This window comes from Gopherus flavomarginatus, chromosome 6, assembly GCF_025201925.1.
Source record: "Gopherus flavomarginatus isolate rGopFla2 chromosome 6, rGopFla2.mat.asm, whole genome shotgun sequence".
Classification (NCBI taxonomy): domain Eukaryota; kingdom Metazoa; phylum Chordata; order Testudines; family Testudinidae; genus Gopherus; species Gopherus flavomarginatus.
In genome coordinates, this window is record NC_066622.1 from 78,217,802 (window position 1) to 78,235,896 (window position 18,095).

General features: G+C 38.6%; 1 protein-coding gene across 1 annotated transcript in view; it reads right to left on the reverse strand.

Annotated features, from left to right (window-relative positions):
- The window catches only part of DLG5 (discs large MAGUK scaffold protein 5), a 197,981-nt gene that overhangs the window by 12,046 nt on the left and 167,840 nt on the right, over window positions 1–18,095 (reverse strand). The window contains exons 18-27 of the mRNA XM_050959879.1: window positions 17,237–17,381; window positions 15,721–15,842; window positions 14,991–15,080; window positions 13,427–13,595; window positions 8,470–8,632; window positions 7,445–7,578; window positions 5,099–5,263; window positions 4,573–4,756; window positions 1,905–2,053; window positions 1,328–1,498 (exon numbers count right to left, since the gene is read on the reverse strand). Coding sequence (XP_050815836.1) covers window positions 1,328–1,498; window positions 1,905–2,053; window positions 4,573–4,756; window positions 5,099–5,263; window positions 7,445–7,578; window positions 8,470–8,632; window positions 13,427–13,595; window positions 14,991–15,080; window positions 15,721–15,842; window positions 17,237–17,381 — 1,492 coding nt within the window. The remainder of the gene's footprint in view (window positions 1–1,327; window positions 1,499–1,904; window positions 2,054–4,572; window positions 4,757–5,098; window positions 5,264–7,444; window positions 7,579–8,469; window positions 8,633–13,426; window positions 13,596–14,990; window positions 15,081–15,720; window positions 15,843–17,236; window positions 17,382–18,095) is intronic.

An 18,095-nucleotide genomic window follows, 5' to 3' on the forward strand; every position in this document is an offset into this window, starting at 1 on the left:
ACGGTGCAGTATGACGGCTAGCCATCGTTGTCTCCTGGCTGCTCGCCAGAAGTTGGTGCAGTACGACTGCAGGCAGGACTGAATCTCCAGGAGACGAAACTTAAAAAGAGAATGACCTGGAGTCACTCTCATTTATGTCCAGGCACCCCTGACAGACCTCACCGAGGTCTGCCAGGAGCATCCATGTTGCCCAGGTGCCCCTGACCGACCTCACCGAGGTCGGCTAAAAGAGCACCCAGGAGACGACGACGACGGCCACAAATTGTAATGCACCATCTGCTGCCAAAAGGCAATGAGCTGCTGCTGTGTAGCAATGCAGTACCATGTCTGTCAGCACCCAGGAGATGTATGGTGACGGTATGTAGGGTGACGGTGAGCTGAGTGGACTCCATGCTTGACGTGGTATGGCGTCTGCATGGGTAACCCAGGAAAAAAACAAGAAATGATTGTTTGCCGTTGCCTTCATGAGGGAGGAGGGGAGGGTTAACGACATCTACCCAGAACCATCTGCGACAATGTTTTTGATCCGTCAGGGATTAGGATCTCAACCCAGAATTCCAATGGGTGGCAGAGACTGCAGGAACTGTGGGATAGCTACCCACAGTGCAATGCTCTGGAAGTCGACACTAGCCTCGGTACTGTGGACACACTCCGCCGAGTTAATGGTTTTAAGTGGGGACACACAAAATTGACTATTAAAATGGATTTCTACAAAATTGACTTCTATAAATTTAACCTAATTTCATAGTGTAGACATACCGTAGGGCAACTGCCAAGTGATCTCAAGCAGCATCAACAGAATATCCATAATCTGAAACTACTATTGATCAACAATGGAAGAATATATCCCATGTATTATATATCTTAAGTCTGACTTTCTGGGCCTTTTTTCAGGCACACTAGAATGTGGGTAAAAAGCACTAGAAAGAGCTTGACAAATTCTGGCTGAGAATTTTGGAGGAGATTTTTTAAAGGTAATTAGGTCCCTAATTCCCAGTGAAAGTCAATCTCCCCCTACCATAGACAGAATGGAAGGTATCACACTTTTGGTTATAAGATGAGGCACTGTCTGAATCTTCTTTCACAGCACAGTACTGTGTCTCCTTTCCACTTTTAGGAGGTTACTATTAGCAGCACTAAAAATGACTTGATGGAACATCTTATTTAATTAGATGTTATTAAAACATGCCACCCCTAAAATAACACTTCTAGGAAACTCATACCTCACAGGAATCACACAGCTTTGAAGACTCAAACCCGGTTCTTTCTTGTTTATAGCTCATCGTTCAGGAACTTTAAGAAGCAATTTGTCACTGAGGTCACTTACATATATTTGCTGGGAATCTGTCCTCTCTCTAGCTTTTGAGCATTCTCATCCAGCTGCCAAGCCATCCAGCAACCAAAGTTCCCCTGTGGTAGAGTATCATCAACATACAAAATGTCATCCTTCTTAAAGTTTAAATCCTGCTCCACCTCTGCCAGCCGATCATAAAGTGCTCTGCAAAGAGAGACATAAATAGACTCTATAACTGAAGCTCCACCATCTCAAGTGAAGCAAGTGGTGTAGATATTTAGAAAAATAAATGACTCTGTTGGAGTTGGTCTCTAACATTCCAAATGCCCATATAGTCAGAGTGAAGTACGCAGTTACACCTGGGATATAGGTTGCACACTTTCAGCAATTGCAAAGAATCAAGGGCTAGCTGAGATATGGCATTGTGCTTTGAATTTCCAACATAAGCCTTAAGACTGATTTGCTGCCTCTCTGACCCCTTGCATACAATGGTCAGCATACTATTCTAGCAGCTTTGTACGGTCCATTACCTTTAAATTATTTGCAGCTACATGTGATTCTTGCTGGCAAAATAGTTAGGACACTAGCTATTTAATGGACATGTCAATACCTGATATAGAATCCATCTCCAGGTAACTCTTTAATCTTGTTGAATTCTTCCATTCTGTACTGAGTCTTTACTCTTATATTTTCTCCTGGCTTCAGCATTTCAAGGTAGGCTTCCTCAGCTGTTTTATTTCGCATATCAACAGATCCATACTGTAAAATACAGAAAAACCAAAACTCATGAGGTCTCGGAGCTGATGTTGTGTCTTACTAGATTGTAGGATTAGAGTGGAGCCTGAGGAAGCATGTGAAGTGAGAGTTTGGTTGTCCCAATGGCAGGTACATGTGTAAAAGGAAAACTCACCATAGCATGATACAACACTAGTGTAGGCACCAGTTAAAATATCCAGTATTGAGACAGAGAGTAGGATTTTTAAAAAATCCCTGAAGAAAATGCAGTGGATATACACAGAAAGGGAAAAAGCCACCATATTCCCTTAGCTGTTCTGGACACAAAAGCAGAAAATCACAAGATTCCAAGGAGCTCTTATTTAGGATTCCTAGAGAAACCAGGTGGGTGAGGTAGGCTTGTACTGCACTTCAGGGTTAGGTCAACGTAAGCCACCTTACATTGACCTAGCTAAACGTCATTGCTTAAATTTGGCTCCTGCCAACGTCAATGTATCTTTATGCTGATTGTAACACCACTGCCCCAAGCAGCATAGAGTCATGGTTGATATAATTTGGTTGACGCAGTGTCATTGTGTTGTTTATGTCGACTGTTACGGCTTTCAGGAGCAATCCCACAATGCACTGGCTGTATGCGTACATACATAATCTTGCAGACATGGCTATAATCTCTTTTACTGCACCAACTTCAGCTGATGAGAGAGAGAGAAGCTTTCAAGCTACACAGAGCTCTTCTTCGGGTCTGGGAAAGGTACTCCCAGAGTCACAGCAAAATGCAGGGTGGAACAGATTGTTAGCATAAGTAGTGAGCACATATTATAAGGTATTACTCAAGGCTGAGTGGCATTAACACCTCTGCAGTCAGAGGACAAAAATCCAGTGTTTCTGTTCAGTCCAGGATTTTTATTTTAGGATTCCTGGGCAAATCAAGTGGTCTGAATCAAGGCATAAACTTAAAAACAAACCCTGCACACCTCCAACATATGGACTAATATCCAGAAGTAAGCGGGTACAATGGGCACATCTACCAAAGTACTCATGTGGACTCCAACACAGCAGGATCTGGGCAGCTCACAAACAATGTATTTATCCTCCCAACACCCCTGTCTGGTAGGGAAATATCCCCATTTCACAGATGGAAAAACAAGCCACAGAAAAATTAACGGGTTGCCCAAGGTCACAAGGACAAGACCAACCTTCTCTGTTACACAGATCGTCCCTTCTCCTTGCTTCCCTCATACTCTTTCTCCCCCCCCCCCTTTTTCCCCCTGAAATGGGGAGAGGGCCTGCGGTTCATAGGGGCTATTGTATCCCATCTACAGAGTCTGGGCTCAAGTTTTCCCATCTAGAGCCTACTACCCTCTACAGCAGTAATCCTTCAACTCTTAGTACATGTACACCAACACTAGTACTTCAGGCTTATGTGTGGTTTGTACTCTAAACTCCGTCTTTAGCAAAGATAAGCCTCTGTGTACTGCTAGTGATTGCCAACTATTTAATTGTGAGAGTTATAACCAAGGCCCTATGCCCTCAGTAGTATATTAGGCCCGAGCTATGGGCAGGGACTCCCTTCCCTCCTCAACAGTCTGTTCCAATGAACACAGAGTTCTTTGGGAAATTTAGGGTTTTCATACTAATCCAATTTTTTGTATGCTGCTGCAGCTGTTACTCTAGCAGCGTGCTGCAGGTCTTTGTACTGACAAGGAGTAAGTGCAGCGTAGGTCATGGGACAGTTTTCGTTCTGGGAAGTGGATGATTCTCCTCTGAAAGCAGTCTGAGGTCTTCTCTGTACTGAGGGTTTGTCCTAATTACAGCCATCTGTGTGGCTGTACCACTGCAAACCCCCACTGCAGACAGACAAAACGGTGCTAACTGTGGCTCAAAGCAGTTTACCACATCTACACTAGGAAATATACATATGGCTGAAAAAGAGATTAATTTCTGATAATGGTCATTTCACATTTCCCAACAACTAGTTGCCCCAAAACACCCTGATCTAGTTGCTACTCCAACCAACAATGGAAAATAAGCACATTTCTGCTAAAATGATCACCTGTGAAATAGTTTCTGTTGGTATTTAAATGCTTCTGAGACTTAAGTCTTAACACACCGTTGAAATGATGGGGACAGATCTCAGAGCTATTGTTTCAAACAGACTCAGAGTTCTCATCACTTAGACATTGTTAATGTTTGAGAGAGCTGTCCATCTGCACTAGGTTTTCCAGGGTTACTAACACTAGTGGAAATGAACTGGTCTTAGCGGGGGGGAACTTTTGCCGAGTGCCCCCAGGGGAAGCAAGGCCTAACATGAAGTGAAGAAAAGAATGCTTTAGGACAGAAGCCTAAAAGAAAACAATGTATTTCCTATGGGCAACTGCATGGAGCTATCAAACCCTCCAGAAAGTGCTCTGCTGTAAGGAATCTAGCAGCAACAACCAATTTAATGGACTGCCATCAGGCATGCTCTCAAGTACATGCTTTTTTAAAAAGTTGAAACATTAGAAGGGAATATGTCTTCTATATTTTGTATCTTCACAGTTTACCTCAAGTATCATGTCTCCTGTTACTAGTCCATCAGGTCCTTTTGCTGGGCTGTCATCTTCTACATCAGACACAAATATTCCATGCAGGTTTCCACCACATATCTGGATTCCAAGCTCCACTTGGGATTTTTTAATGACAACATTTCTTGGTTCAGGGGTCCTCTTGTTTGTGTCCACAGTGACCCTTTTGATAACAATTTGAAAAAAGTGTATTAGCTGGTCTCACTTACAGTTCAAGTGCACCTAGTCATCTGAACAAAAGTAGTCTATTTGCCTCCTTATTACATCTCTACAGCATAACTTCAACTTCATGCTTCCTATATCGTTCTCAATTAAACTAATCTTGTTGCTACATTTGTATTTGAAGTGCTTCTCAAATAGGTCTGCAAGAAACACGAAAATTGTTTTATCTCAAGGCTCTTGTCTATTGAAAAATGTCAGTGCACTGCAGGAAGCACATTTCATTTTATGTCTTGTCCTTCCCTCACTTTTGGAAAGCAGAAAATGACATGGTCAGACTATTTACCTCATGGAATTCCGGGGACTAGTTGCAGGTGTGGTTTGTTGGGATAGAGGTGTCATTGTTCCTTCATCCTGTTCACTCACAGTATCAATTATGGAATGATTGTCAGGGGTTGCAGCTCCACTGCCTTGAGGAGTGGAATGATTGCTGACCGGTTCTAAGCGAGAACTAAACAAAGAGTGAGAGATGGTGTAAAACACATTGATAAATGTTAACAGTTCAACTTCAGACATCAAGGAACATTTGTAATTCAGATACTGGTTTTCCCTGGAATCTCAATCTGGGCTATAATCAAGTTGAAATCAATTGAGAAATCTCAAAATAGTGCAATCAGTATAAACTTTCTAAATTTCTTTTTAGGCAAACTTGCATTAGCGTTATAGCTAATATCTTTGGGTTCTGTTCTGAAAGACTTCTCTGGGCAGACCTCCCAGTTAGGTCCTTGGTTTCTACAGGGAACTATACTCCTCAATAGTATATTTTTGCTTTTTATTGTGATTTCTGAATAAATAATCTGAATTAAATTATCTGGAAATGCCCTGGGAATGTCTTTTCATGTCTATACTGGGAATATCATTTAAGAAATCCCAATAGCCTCATGGAATTGCAAGCATTGTCATAATGCACATTATGAAAGAGAAAGACAGACTTTTAAGTGTGATCATGTCTGAAAAGACTATTAGTAGTTTAACTGAAGTGGGACTGATTTTCAAATACTTTTTGGGAAATCCTCTGACATGTAAACGGTTAAAAGTTTTTATAAAAATACTAAGAGCTGCTTAAGATCCCAAATCAGACAGGACTGCACCTTCACCAGGTCTCCTTAAAGGCAATTGCAGTGTCTTGAAATGTATTACCTGCATATACAAAAGCAATTTGCAGTTTTGGTAACTGTAAATGGACATGTACAACTCAACATGTGACATGAGGGTACTTATGGAAGCTCTAAAGGGCACATTTAAAAATAAACAAAATACTATTTGCAAATCAGTTTCTGCTTTCCTTACTTGCCAACAACTGAAAATCAGTACCCCGTGGGTATGTCTACACAGCTGCTGGGAGTGAGTCTCACAGTTGGGGTCACTATTGCTATTTTGCGGGGCTCACTCTAGCATACTAAAAATAGGAATACAGATGTTCCAGATTGGGCTGAATCTTGGGCTCTGATGCCTACAGAAGGTGTGAGGGGGGAAGAAAAAGGGGAGTGGGGCTTGAGAGCCTGATGCCAAATGTCATAGCAACATCTGAACAGCTATTTTTAGTGTGCTAGCCCGACCCTTGCTAGCATAAGTCTGCTGACTGAGGCTGCAAGAGTCACTCCCAGCAGCTGTGTATAGTTACCTACCTAGCATTTATACTGAGATCTTGTCTACATTTACCAGGGGATTGACGTGCGGTGATCGATGCATTGGTGGTCAGTTGATTTAGCAGGTCTAGTGAAGACCCACTAAATCGACCACAGATTGCTCTCCCATCGACTCCTGTACTCCACTGGATCGAGAAAACTATGGGAAGCATAGTGTGGACCCCGCGGTAAATAGGTCTAAGTTACGTTGACTTGAGTTATGCGATTCATGCAACCCAAATTGCGTAGCTTAGATCGACTTTTCCCTGTAGTGTAGACAAAGCCTGACGTTATCGCAGTACACACCTGCTATAAGCACAGGACAACAGTAACAACTAAAGCTGACCAAGGAATGTGGCTGCTTAAATACTGAGGGTGTCATTAACTTGTTTTTTTCCTCTTAAGAACTACAGTTCGCCTCTGTGAATGTCCAGGTAGCCTCTCCAGGGTAGATTTTCTGCCTTCCCTCCGTTTTGCTAAACCAGCCTGTTTCTAAGGATTCAAGTGGATTCTTACAGAAACAATTCCTTATTTTTTGAGATGTAGTCCAGTATACTTTAGATAAGAGTGTCCCCTTTTCAAAGGCCAGTAGGTTCTTCCCCCAACATCTCTGAGAAAAATTCCTAAAAAAGTCTATATATAATTGTACAGACTTTGCCAAAAAAACCCCTTCAGTACTCTTGTGACAAAGTGTCAATGCTACTAGAGCTCCTACAGTAAACCAATGTGTGATTACTATGGTAGAAAGGAACATTTTTGTTTTTAGTTTCATGCTTCTAAAAAGTTAATTTTTCCTTGTTTAGTCTTAAAAAAAAAAAACAAAAAACAAAAAAACGCCCTGGTTTTAAAATGGATGCTATTCACCTTGTTTTGTTTTTTTCTATGCACTCATTTTTTTTTTAATCAAAACATCTTTAGTTAACAGTCTCAGTTTAGAATGTTTTTAATATCTTGATAAATGACAGACCAGACAACAGCATTTTCAAGGTCTAGCTAACTTTTACCTCGATCGTGAGTGATTGCCAAGTTGATACATATGTGGGTTGTACTGAGCCAGAATAGTAATGGTGTCACATTGCTGTCCAATGATCAGTCGAGCCTGCTGCTCTGTAGCATTTCTCAGATTTATTCCATTGAACTAGAATGAATAAAATATAAGACATTAGACATCCAATTTTCAAAGGAAAGCCAGCAAAATCATTACAGAGTATCAGCAAATCAGGATGCTGCAAGTTGCTTTTTGAAACCCGAGTCTCTCAATCTGTGGGAGTGCTGCGAGATGGTTGTCTGAAGAAGGGAGAGAGAGAGCGCGGCTACTGAACTATTGATTTTTCTTTTACTATTTAATTCCTCCTTTGGAGGAATCAATGCAACTTTAATATTTGACAACTTGATGAAAATCCTGAAATGCTTTTCTTTTTGGATGACAGATAGCATTCTACTGAAGTACTGCAAAGATTGTGAAATAGCACCTAAAGTTGTTTTTCTGTTGAATATTTGCTAGTTCATGTTACACCATGATAAATTGGGTTGCCAACCCTCCAGGATTGGCCTGGAGTCTCCAGCAATTAAAGATTATGTTATGTAATGAAATCTCCAGGAAGACATCCAACCAAAACTGGCAACCCCAGTGATGAATGATTTTAAGTACTGATGTGTTCAAGACAAGCTCTGGATCCAGCTATGAATTTCAAACACCAGGTTTCTGGTTTTCTGGCTCCATGGTTTTGCTTCAGGTACATCTATCTTCCACAAATACTGCAGCAGAAGACTTGGCTGTCTACACAGCCACCTTCAAAGCAGCATTATCCTTTATACAAGACACGCTTAGTAAAGTAAAAACTGATGAAACTTCATATAGAATTAATGAAGTATTATTTTATTATGATAATCTAGAATATCCCTGTTATTGTATCATTTATAATTTTGAGAGACAGGTTCTCATTCACAAGATACTTTGTATTAATTTTATACTCACACAACTGCATTTGTTTACTAAGTAGTAGAAATATTAAGCAAACAAAATTACCTCCAGTAACTGATCACCATATTCAAGACCAGCTTGTTGGGCAATGCTCCCACCAGTTACTTTAGATACAAATATCCCACCGTTTTCTCCGCTCACAATGGAAATCCCTAGTGGCTCAGATCCCTTTTGCACTTTAACATGGCGTGGTTCTTCCATGTATGGCCTTTAAAAGGAAATTGTTAAAAACTGATTTTGACAAAATGGCACTTGAAGCATGATATTTAAAAGCGACATGCACTATGTATCCAAAGTGGAATATCAAGAGTGGTTTAAAAAGCTACTAAAAATACTCTAAACGGCCTACGCATTCCTTAAACACCATGCAATGTACAGTGGTTGAACTAAATGTTCATCAGATACACAACTCTAGATACATGACTTCACAAAAAAAGTTATGGCAAACGTGAATTATAAATACTATGATGGTGAAATAGGTAGGAAATAAACCTCTACATCCATATTATATAAAAGTAAACCACTATATATAATATGCAATTTACAAACCATACTCTAGAAAGGCGCCTTACAGTTTATAAATGCTGGGAGTCTTAATATCCAGTGAAAATAAACATTGCAAATAATAAAGTGGTGAACCAAGAGAAGCCAATACACAATATCAGTCTTATACTTGTATGCAGGGAAATGCAAATTAGTAATGAAAATTAAGCAGTTGCAAACTCAAGCTTTAAGACAGCAGTTTGCATGGTAGCATTACAATTACCATGCAAATTCTCCTTGAGGGAAATTATCCAAACATGTAAAATAGCACAAGGTGCGCAATGCTGCTTGAGAAGGACAACTTTATATCATGCCAACCTCAAACTCCTTAGTGATGAGAACCTAGGCCTAGGAGCCAGAGGGATTCTCAGAAAAGACCTATTACGGAAGAGATATCTGAAAGATGCAGAAGATTTGAGAAGAGAACAACACTTAGACACACATTAGTAACAGACACTAATATGTATAATGAGAGAATAGTCTATACACATTTTAGAAGGAAAGCCTGGTGCAGTTTTCTTCCCATCTTTTCCTCCATTTACAGTACTCTTAATCTGATCTGTATGTCTGTTTCTTGTTGAATAGCAGTGTGTTATAAAATGTAAGGTAAGAGTCTATGAGTCTCTCAGAAGAAGGTGCAATTTCTACTCCTTACTCCAAAAGGCAGAACAAATCACAACTGCCTGGCACCTATAATTTTTCATGTGATGCCCAATTCTAACCCCTTCAAAATGGCAGAACAAGACACACTCTCCTGTACCACTAAAGGCTTTCATGGCACATGCAAACAGAAACATTAACCTTCTAGAGCAGCGGTTCTCAACCTGCGGCCTGCTTACGGCCCAATCAGCAGTGTGTGGATGAGGCCCTTGTAACACAGAGAGCTGCATTTGTGGTCCACAATGGTAAATAGGTTGAGAACCACTGTTCAAGAGAATGCTTATAAAATGGTGCTGCTGGCTCCCTCGGTAAAATTTTCAAAAGCACCCAAGTGACTGACTGACAGCTTTGGAAAGGGGAAGGTGGGAGAACAAGGTGGACTTTTCCCCTTTATTACTGTAAAAACAACATTTATGGTTGTATTCTCTCTTTCAGGAGCACCAAAAATCCTTAATGCAGGTTCCTTCTGATTTGCTTTTAATTTCTCTCTTCAGCCAACCATTTCTCCTCTCTCCCTACCTCCTGCCTGTGTTAGCAACCCTTTCCAAGACAACTCTCTTCTGGTAACCCTTCTTAGTAGGGGCATCCTCAATGTCACAAGTTTCTATGAATAAAAGAAAGGTCTGGTCTAATGGCATAAGCATAATTCTGGGACCCACAGACTCCTTAATTTTAATCCTAATGCTGATACTAATTCCTCTCTGGGGCACTGGCTGTGTCAGCATCTCCATCTGAGTATCTCTATCTGTAAAATGAGAACAGTATTATTGACTAACCACCATTACAGGATAGAATCACTGCTAGGACTGCTAAATCAGTGCACTTTGAAAATGCAAAGCACTATGTGCTAAACATGTATTATTACAAACACACTTAATCTACTTTAAACCAAAAACTAAATGTTCTTTTATATGCTGTTATATTAACTGAGATGTGCTAAGTCCCAGAAACCTGAAAATTGTTCAGAAACAGCATTTAAATTTCTACTTCTTTAGGACATTTAATCCATTCTGAAGACAGATGCAGCTCATCTCACATTACATTCTTAGAATAGGATGCAATCACATATAACATGGCAATGCAAAATTTAGTAAATTGGATTCTATCCCTAAAGCTTCCTTCGTATTTTTTTTTTTAACTACCCCTTAACCTGTTCCCGCATGTATATTTGAATTTCTCCATTGTGCGTGGGAAGGAGTGTTGCTGAAAACACGTTTAGCCCAAATTCCATGTTTTAAAATGCACCTCTACCTCGATATAATGCTGTCCTTGGGAGCCAAAAAAAATCTTACTGTGTTATAGGTGAAACCACATTATATCGAACTTGCTTTGATCTGCCAGAGTACACAGCCCTGTCCCCCTGGAGCATTGCTTTACCGCGTTATATCCAAATTTGTTTTATATCAGGTCGTGTTATATCGGGGTAGAGGTGTATATGTGGAATACATTTTCTTGGAAATCAAATCTGAACACCTCTATTCCTGTACACAATTTTCAAATGGATAGAACTAGCATTATCTTGGGATTCTATTAAATGCAGATGGAAATTAATCAGTAATGCACAGTTAGCTGAGCATCTAATAATAATAAGGGAAAATTGTAATGTTTAAAAGCTATCTAACTTGATTAGTAATTTTGATAATCAGCTATAACACTTATTTCTGCTGTAACATTCACTTTATGTGGTTACAAGAATGTTTTAAACTGATTGCTTCTTTTGGTCTGCTTTTAAAAGTTAAATTTTTTTCATTAACATCATAGTAAATAGTGTTGATATTTTTGGTTCATTTATCTCACCTTGAAAAAGTTACAGTGTGTTAAGATGTGTGGAGGGTCAGGGGAGTGACTCAGTCTTTTAAAGCACATAAAACTTTTAGAAAAGTGTTTACAATGGGCAAGTCCCATTTATTCAGGGACACCAGCTGCTCTCACTAGCGATGCTTTCATGAACTAGGATCATAAATATGAAAAGTAAAACCAGCAACTTCTTACTCAGCAGATCCTTACTTTGTGTGTCTGGTTTTTTCACACAAGCCTAGCAAATCCAAAATGGCTAAAAGTGAGTGGGATTTTACTCCTGCTTGTACATCATCAAAAGAATTCTTTATTAACAGTATGTCTTCACTACTGGCTGGATCGGCAGGCAGCAATTGATCCCTGAGCACTCTCCCGTCCACTCTTGTACTCCAGTTTGGTGAGAGGTGCAGAGTTGATAGTGGAGCGGCAGCAGTCAACTCACCGTAGTGAAGATACCATGGTAAGTCGATCTAAGTACGTCGACTTCAGCTATGTTATTCACGTAGCTGAAGTTGCATAACTTAGATCGATTCTCCCCCCAGTGTAGACCAGGGCTTAGTTCCAAGCTCTTACACCTGCATAGCCCCATTGACAGGAATATGAGATTACACAGATCTCACTGAACACATCATTTGTGCTGCCAAAATGCTCTCTCCATTAGTTATGTGCAAGAAGGGGAAAAACCCTGCTTGATCTTCAGATTCAATGGTAAGCCTGCAAGGCTGACCATTAGCAGAAGCATCTTTTTACTTGAAAACTGAATACAGTTGTGCTAATCAGGGTGAATAAATAAATAAAGCTCCACAATGTGCTTTCTACAGTCACTTTCAAAACAGCAATGTACAGTACAATATATACGTAGTGGAATAAAAATTGCTGAAATATCTTCAGTTACCCTGTGATGAAACCTGATAAAATTTCATAAAAGATTTATTTTAGTATTATTATGTAGAATGTCTTTGTTATTGGATTATTTACATTTTGAGGGCCAGGTTGCTATTCATACAATCGGGGTCTTAAAGTGCATATAAATGTAATTTACTCCCACATCAAGGTTTCTTTATTCTGCCAAAATGGTGTAAAGAGGCCTTAATATAAATACAAATCTGGCCTTTAGAGTCCATAGTTTGTTGTTTGATATTCTGAATTTATGTAAGCTCTGACAAATGCAGAGGTAGCACTTTTACAATAAAAGTAAAAGCAGAAGTCCAAAATGAATTAGCACAAGCTGAATGTGCATTATAAGATACAGGGATGTGACATCAACAAAAACCTACATTATATTAAAAACCCAACATCTTACTTAGGCTCCAAACCTGCAAACACTCAGAACTTAACCTTACTATTGTGAATAATCCCATTAAAATCATTGGAACTACTTCCGGTAGTAAAGTTAACCAGGTACAAATATGTTTGCAGGATCAGGGCCATGGTCCTGAATTTAAACCTTGTTGAAGAGATCTGCTTGGACTGAATCACAGCAAGTATAAATGATGGTTAGGCCTGGCGGCCAGTCACATTAAAAAGTTTAGCATTAACCACAAACTATTTATCGGGTCTTCATTTTCTTTTGACTCCTAGTGAAAAGATTCCACCAGGGACCGACATCTGAGCAAGCCTACCAGGAGGAGGAGGAGCAGTCCACTTTAGGAGCTGTACCTGTTTGGTGAAACCATTAATCTAACAAAAGATAACTTGCTCTACACATCAGTCTCGGAGTTTCTGGAAGCTTTAACATTACCCTATAACTTCTGAAGGAAGACTATGTGAAAGAAGCTTCTTTCACAACACATACATACATACATACATACATACATACATACATAATAATAATAATAATTTTTTAAAAAAAGAGTAACAAGACTTAAAGTACACCTCAACACGTATAATATACTCCTGATTTTGCACAGCCAATTGTTTACATTTCTTCACTCTAATAAACTATCAAACAAGATTATCTTTGGTACATCTATATGAAGGATGATGACAACTATCACCTTACCTATCTTTTCTACGCTCTCCAATTGATACTGGGCTAATAGAAATCCTAGGTAACGTAGAAAGCGAATTCTGTGACTGGCTGCTGGCAAAAGATGATGTTTCCAGGTTCAGTGGTGATTGTGGAGGGGTTATCAGGCTGGGACTGCTACATTCAGAATGTGACAGTGAACCTGTAATAATAAAATAAAGGGATTCAGTTTTTATATGTAGTGCTTATTGTAAATATCTTGCAATGGAGGAATCTGAAAAGACATTAAAAGACCACGGCACACCAATAATACAAACGTGATGCACAGTTTACATAAGTATGAGAAGATATTTACACATGCAATATCCTTTCAAATGTGAGTTGATATTACTACTTTAGAAATTGAGAGCACTGGCTTGAAACTAACAGTGAGAACCGACCAGGGGCAAGCTCCTTCAAATGAATATTTAAGCGCACATGAGTAATGGAAAGTTTGACATAATAATGGAATAAAGACAATCTCGGAAAAAAATAAAGATCTGAATGTTAGGGACAGTCTCAAAGGAACACTCTCCTGGGTTCTGGCTATAGAATGCCTTATGAAACATTTCAAAACAACAACAGAGCTTAAGCAGCACAAGTCCATGCACATAACCTATAGGTCAAATACTGCAAAAAATTATTTGCGAAGATCTACAGTTTTAAATAAATTTGCTCTATTTTTTCTACCCAGGAATATTTGACTGAACATTCCTGCTCGTCAGCTTGTTCAGCTCAATCATTTGCTGCATCAGGGAATGTTGAAGAAAGTAAATTTGATGGTAGTAATCACAAAAGAAACTTGTTTGTAAGAGCTACATTCCTTCAGAGTACAGTAACGTAACATATGACCTATATATGTCCAATTAAAGCATCTTTAAATTTTTAATTAACGATACAGAATACTCAAAGCAATAATGTCAGTCAAGAACTTGCAAGCAATTTACAGACTGAATTCTACTTGTGTAAAATATTCTCTAAAAAATTAAAAAAATTGTTCTGCTGTACAGTTCATATTGTTTGCTGAAAATAATTTGTACTATTCTATATATTTCCAATCATTAAAAAAAATTTGAAAAATGTTTAAGTTCTCTGATGAAGAATGATTTATATAAGCAAATTAATTAATATGGAAAATCCTTTAAACTTTAAATTCATATCCTGGTTAGAAAGACTTCAATTTGCAAAGAATATAGTGTTTCAGAGCTAACAAAATTATGCATACACCTTTTATGGAGTCATTTCACCACTACTGTAAAATTAGGAAATGACTTAAGATGGGACTAGAACTCTTACAGAGTGCTGTGTTGACACATGGTATTTTATCAGGAGACTTGTGATAATTGATGTTTTCAGAGAAGCTCCAGCTCCTGGAATCAAGTGCTTTCATTTGGAAAAGTAAATAGGAACTTTCTACTCCTTGTAGTTATGAGAAAATCCTTGAAAAAATAATTTTAAAATCCTATGATTTTTAAAACAATCTTTTGGGGACTGGACTCGTGAATTTTTAATGCTGGGGATCAGCAACAAATAAAATGTTAAGAATAGAAGGTTTTACCCCTGTCGGAGCCAATGATGGACCTTGGATACCTTGGGGTTAAAGGGATCTTAATTCTTTCCGTTCTGTACTGCAAGTTGCTGGAAGAACCTATTTTATAACAAGAAAATATCACAATTTATGACACATGTAAATGCAAACAGATAACACACATTTAGGCCCTGATTCTAAAGACAAGCTAAATGATCTCTATGTGGGTGCAAGAGTCCAGTTCTCCCAGCAGAATCAAGGCTTACCAAAAAAAATCCCTTTATAATCCCACTTTCATGGCTGGCAAACTGCCTAGTGCAAACAGCTAGTACAGCTATGGCATTGCTTAAATGTACCCATTACTGAGTGCTACAAAATGACTGAGCTATCCAATACTTATTTGGGCACCAAAGAGCTCTTTAAAATGTTTTTTGGCCAATTTACAGGACTGAGATATAACACATGTCCTGATCACCTGTGAGCATTGAACTTCCACTGGCACATTCGCACTCAGCTGTGACATACTAAGGAGAGGCAGACGGGTTGTAAAAGGGGTTTCACCCAAATTTTTTCAGTAAGGAGAATGGAAGCTTAAATTGTAAGAGCCAGGAACTTGAAGCAAGAAAAAATAATGGGCCCTTAAGGTTCTGACAGCTATGAAGGATCCCTGAAAGATGCTTTTAGTAGGGTGGCATTTTCTCTGCTTCGTCTTAGATGTAAACAGAGTACTTTGCACGAACGAATTTGAAATGTTAATTACCAAGTCTTGCACTGGATGGTAATGAATTTGAACCATGTGAAGCTCTTGTCCGTGAATTTTCAGAATAATCACTGGAGTGTTTGTGACTTAGGTCCAAACTCAGGCGACCTTGGTGCTGAGCACTGCATCAAAACCAAAGTAGGTTATAGTATCTTCAAAAAAACAAACAAACAATCTCTTCAAAACTAACATTACCCCAGCCAACCAGGGGAACAGGAAGAAACCCAACCCCGCCGAGCAGTGAAAGATACCCGAAAAAAGTGTATCTACAGCAGCACATTGTAGCTCACTGCCATTGCTACTTTGTTTTAATTCTCTAATACTATTTGGACAGCAATTTAATCCATTAATTTAACTGCAATATATCCTTAAAATCGCTGAGCCATAGACAGCTGTATTCTACAAAGTATTTCATAAGAAGCACATTGAAGCACAATAAAGATACTTTATTATTCAGTCCCAGAGAAAACATTTTGTTTTGAGAAGATATTTGTACAAGCTAGTCCCAGACAACACATACATAAGACTTCCTGACATAACACTGAATAAATTTTTGCCAATGTGACTGTCAGCTACCTAGCATATTACTGTACACCACATAGACTGCACTCTCCAAAAATTGTTCTTGAGACTGAGTTATGTATATTATGAGAAACATATCTGTTCTTCATGAAATATGCTAATAGATTATTACTTACTTGGAAGTCAGAATTCAGTGTTCATATATCAGATTCTTATATAGACGGTGCACTGACTCACAGTTCAACAGCAATCATTTCTATAGGCTTTAATTCAGCTCCCTAAGCTTTCTACAGAATATGTACTTCATGATAAATTCAATCTTTTTCTAGTAAGCTTCTGGGTACAATTTTAAATATTTGCAAAATATATACTAATATAACCTATTCATGAACAAGGTCTTGGTTTAATAATTCAAGTAGGGAAGCAGGAATTGGGTTTGATCTCTGACTTTACCAATGAGAACATAGTTGGGCCCAAAAAAATCCACAATAACTTAATAAATTTGCTCAAATGTAATTTATTGTCTTCAATCATAGGTAAGGTTCAAAATTTCAAAGCCATTTAACTATGGAAATTCCAAATGGATCAAAGAGTTGAGCCAGTGGGAGACAACAAAACATCAGTCAATGTTTCAGATCAGGGTAAGTTTTTAATTACCTTTAACTCAAAGAGCTGGCTGAATTTTCTACAGACTTTGCAGTCACTTTCTCCTTTACTTTCAAATCATTTTCAAGCAAAAATGTCCAAGCCAAAGTTGCAGGGCTTTCTTAGGGAAGGCCATAGTAACATTACATGGGAAGAAGTCACTGCCTTTACATCATGTTTGTAAAGTGCTTTGAGATTCTCGGATAAAAGGTGCAACAGAACTATTATTTTACATTATGCTGCACTAGTATAGTGTTCGTCAATGTGCACAGCAAGAAGCAGCTTTCTCTTATTGATTTTATTTATAAATATCTTAAAGATCTAAGGTTGTGAAGCTCTGAGTATATACCTGGGATGCAGATGCTGATGGCAGATTTGGCTGGCAACGGACGGGCAATTGTTGGTGTGAACTCTGTGGCTCCAAGCAGTATAAACTGGATTTCTCATGACAGCAGTTACTGCAGGACATGGTGCTAAACTTCTTGGTACAGTACCTATTTTAAAGTGGACAAAATATATGGTATGAGGCATACTCAAGATGCTGGCATAAAGTCATTTGCCTGTAACATTTACGCAAATAGCTAATAAAATGGGAAGCTGAATACCTAGCTCCAAGGCTCAAACCACTATTTAGACTGTCTTATTGAACAGTTCAAAGTTTACTTGCCCACCAAAAAGATGTCCTCTCCTGTCTCAAAGTCATGATAGTGTCAAACATGTAACTGAAATAGTTCCATACTTCCAGCTGAATAATAATTAGAGAGCGCCCCAATTTTAGTGTGGTGCACAAAAAACTGATCGCGGCTACAATTGTTCTTTTTCCGCTTCAGTGGGCTCATGTACTTCCAACTTCGATAGTGTCCTATGACCTCAGACTATAACGATTCACAACTCCATGAAACTGACATTTATACGTGAATCTCATTATTTAAGGTTTTTATTTAAGTATGCTCATACTTTACTATCAAACAAAATGTTGTTCAACAACAGTTTTGGTATTGTAGTTCACAGTTGCAGAAACATTTTGAAAGACAAAGAATGAATATTTACTATCACATCTACTTTGATGAGGTTTGTTCTAAAATTAAGGGCACTATTATATAAAAATAAGGAAATGGCTTTTTTAGTTAAAATACTTGCCAATAAAGTTACAGTTATTAATTAATAATAGTTTTATTATTGCATTTTACAATACTTCGGATGAGAGA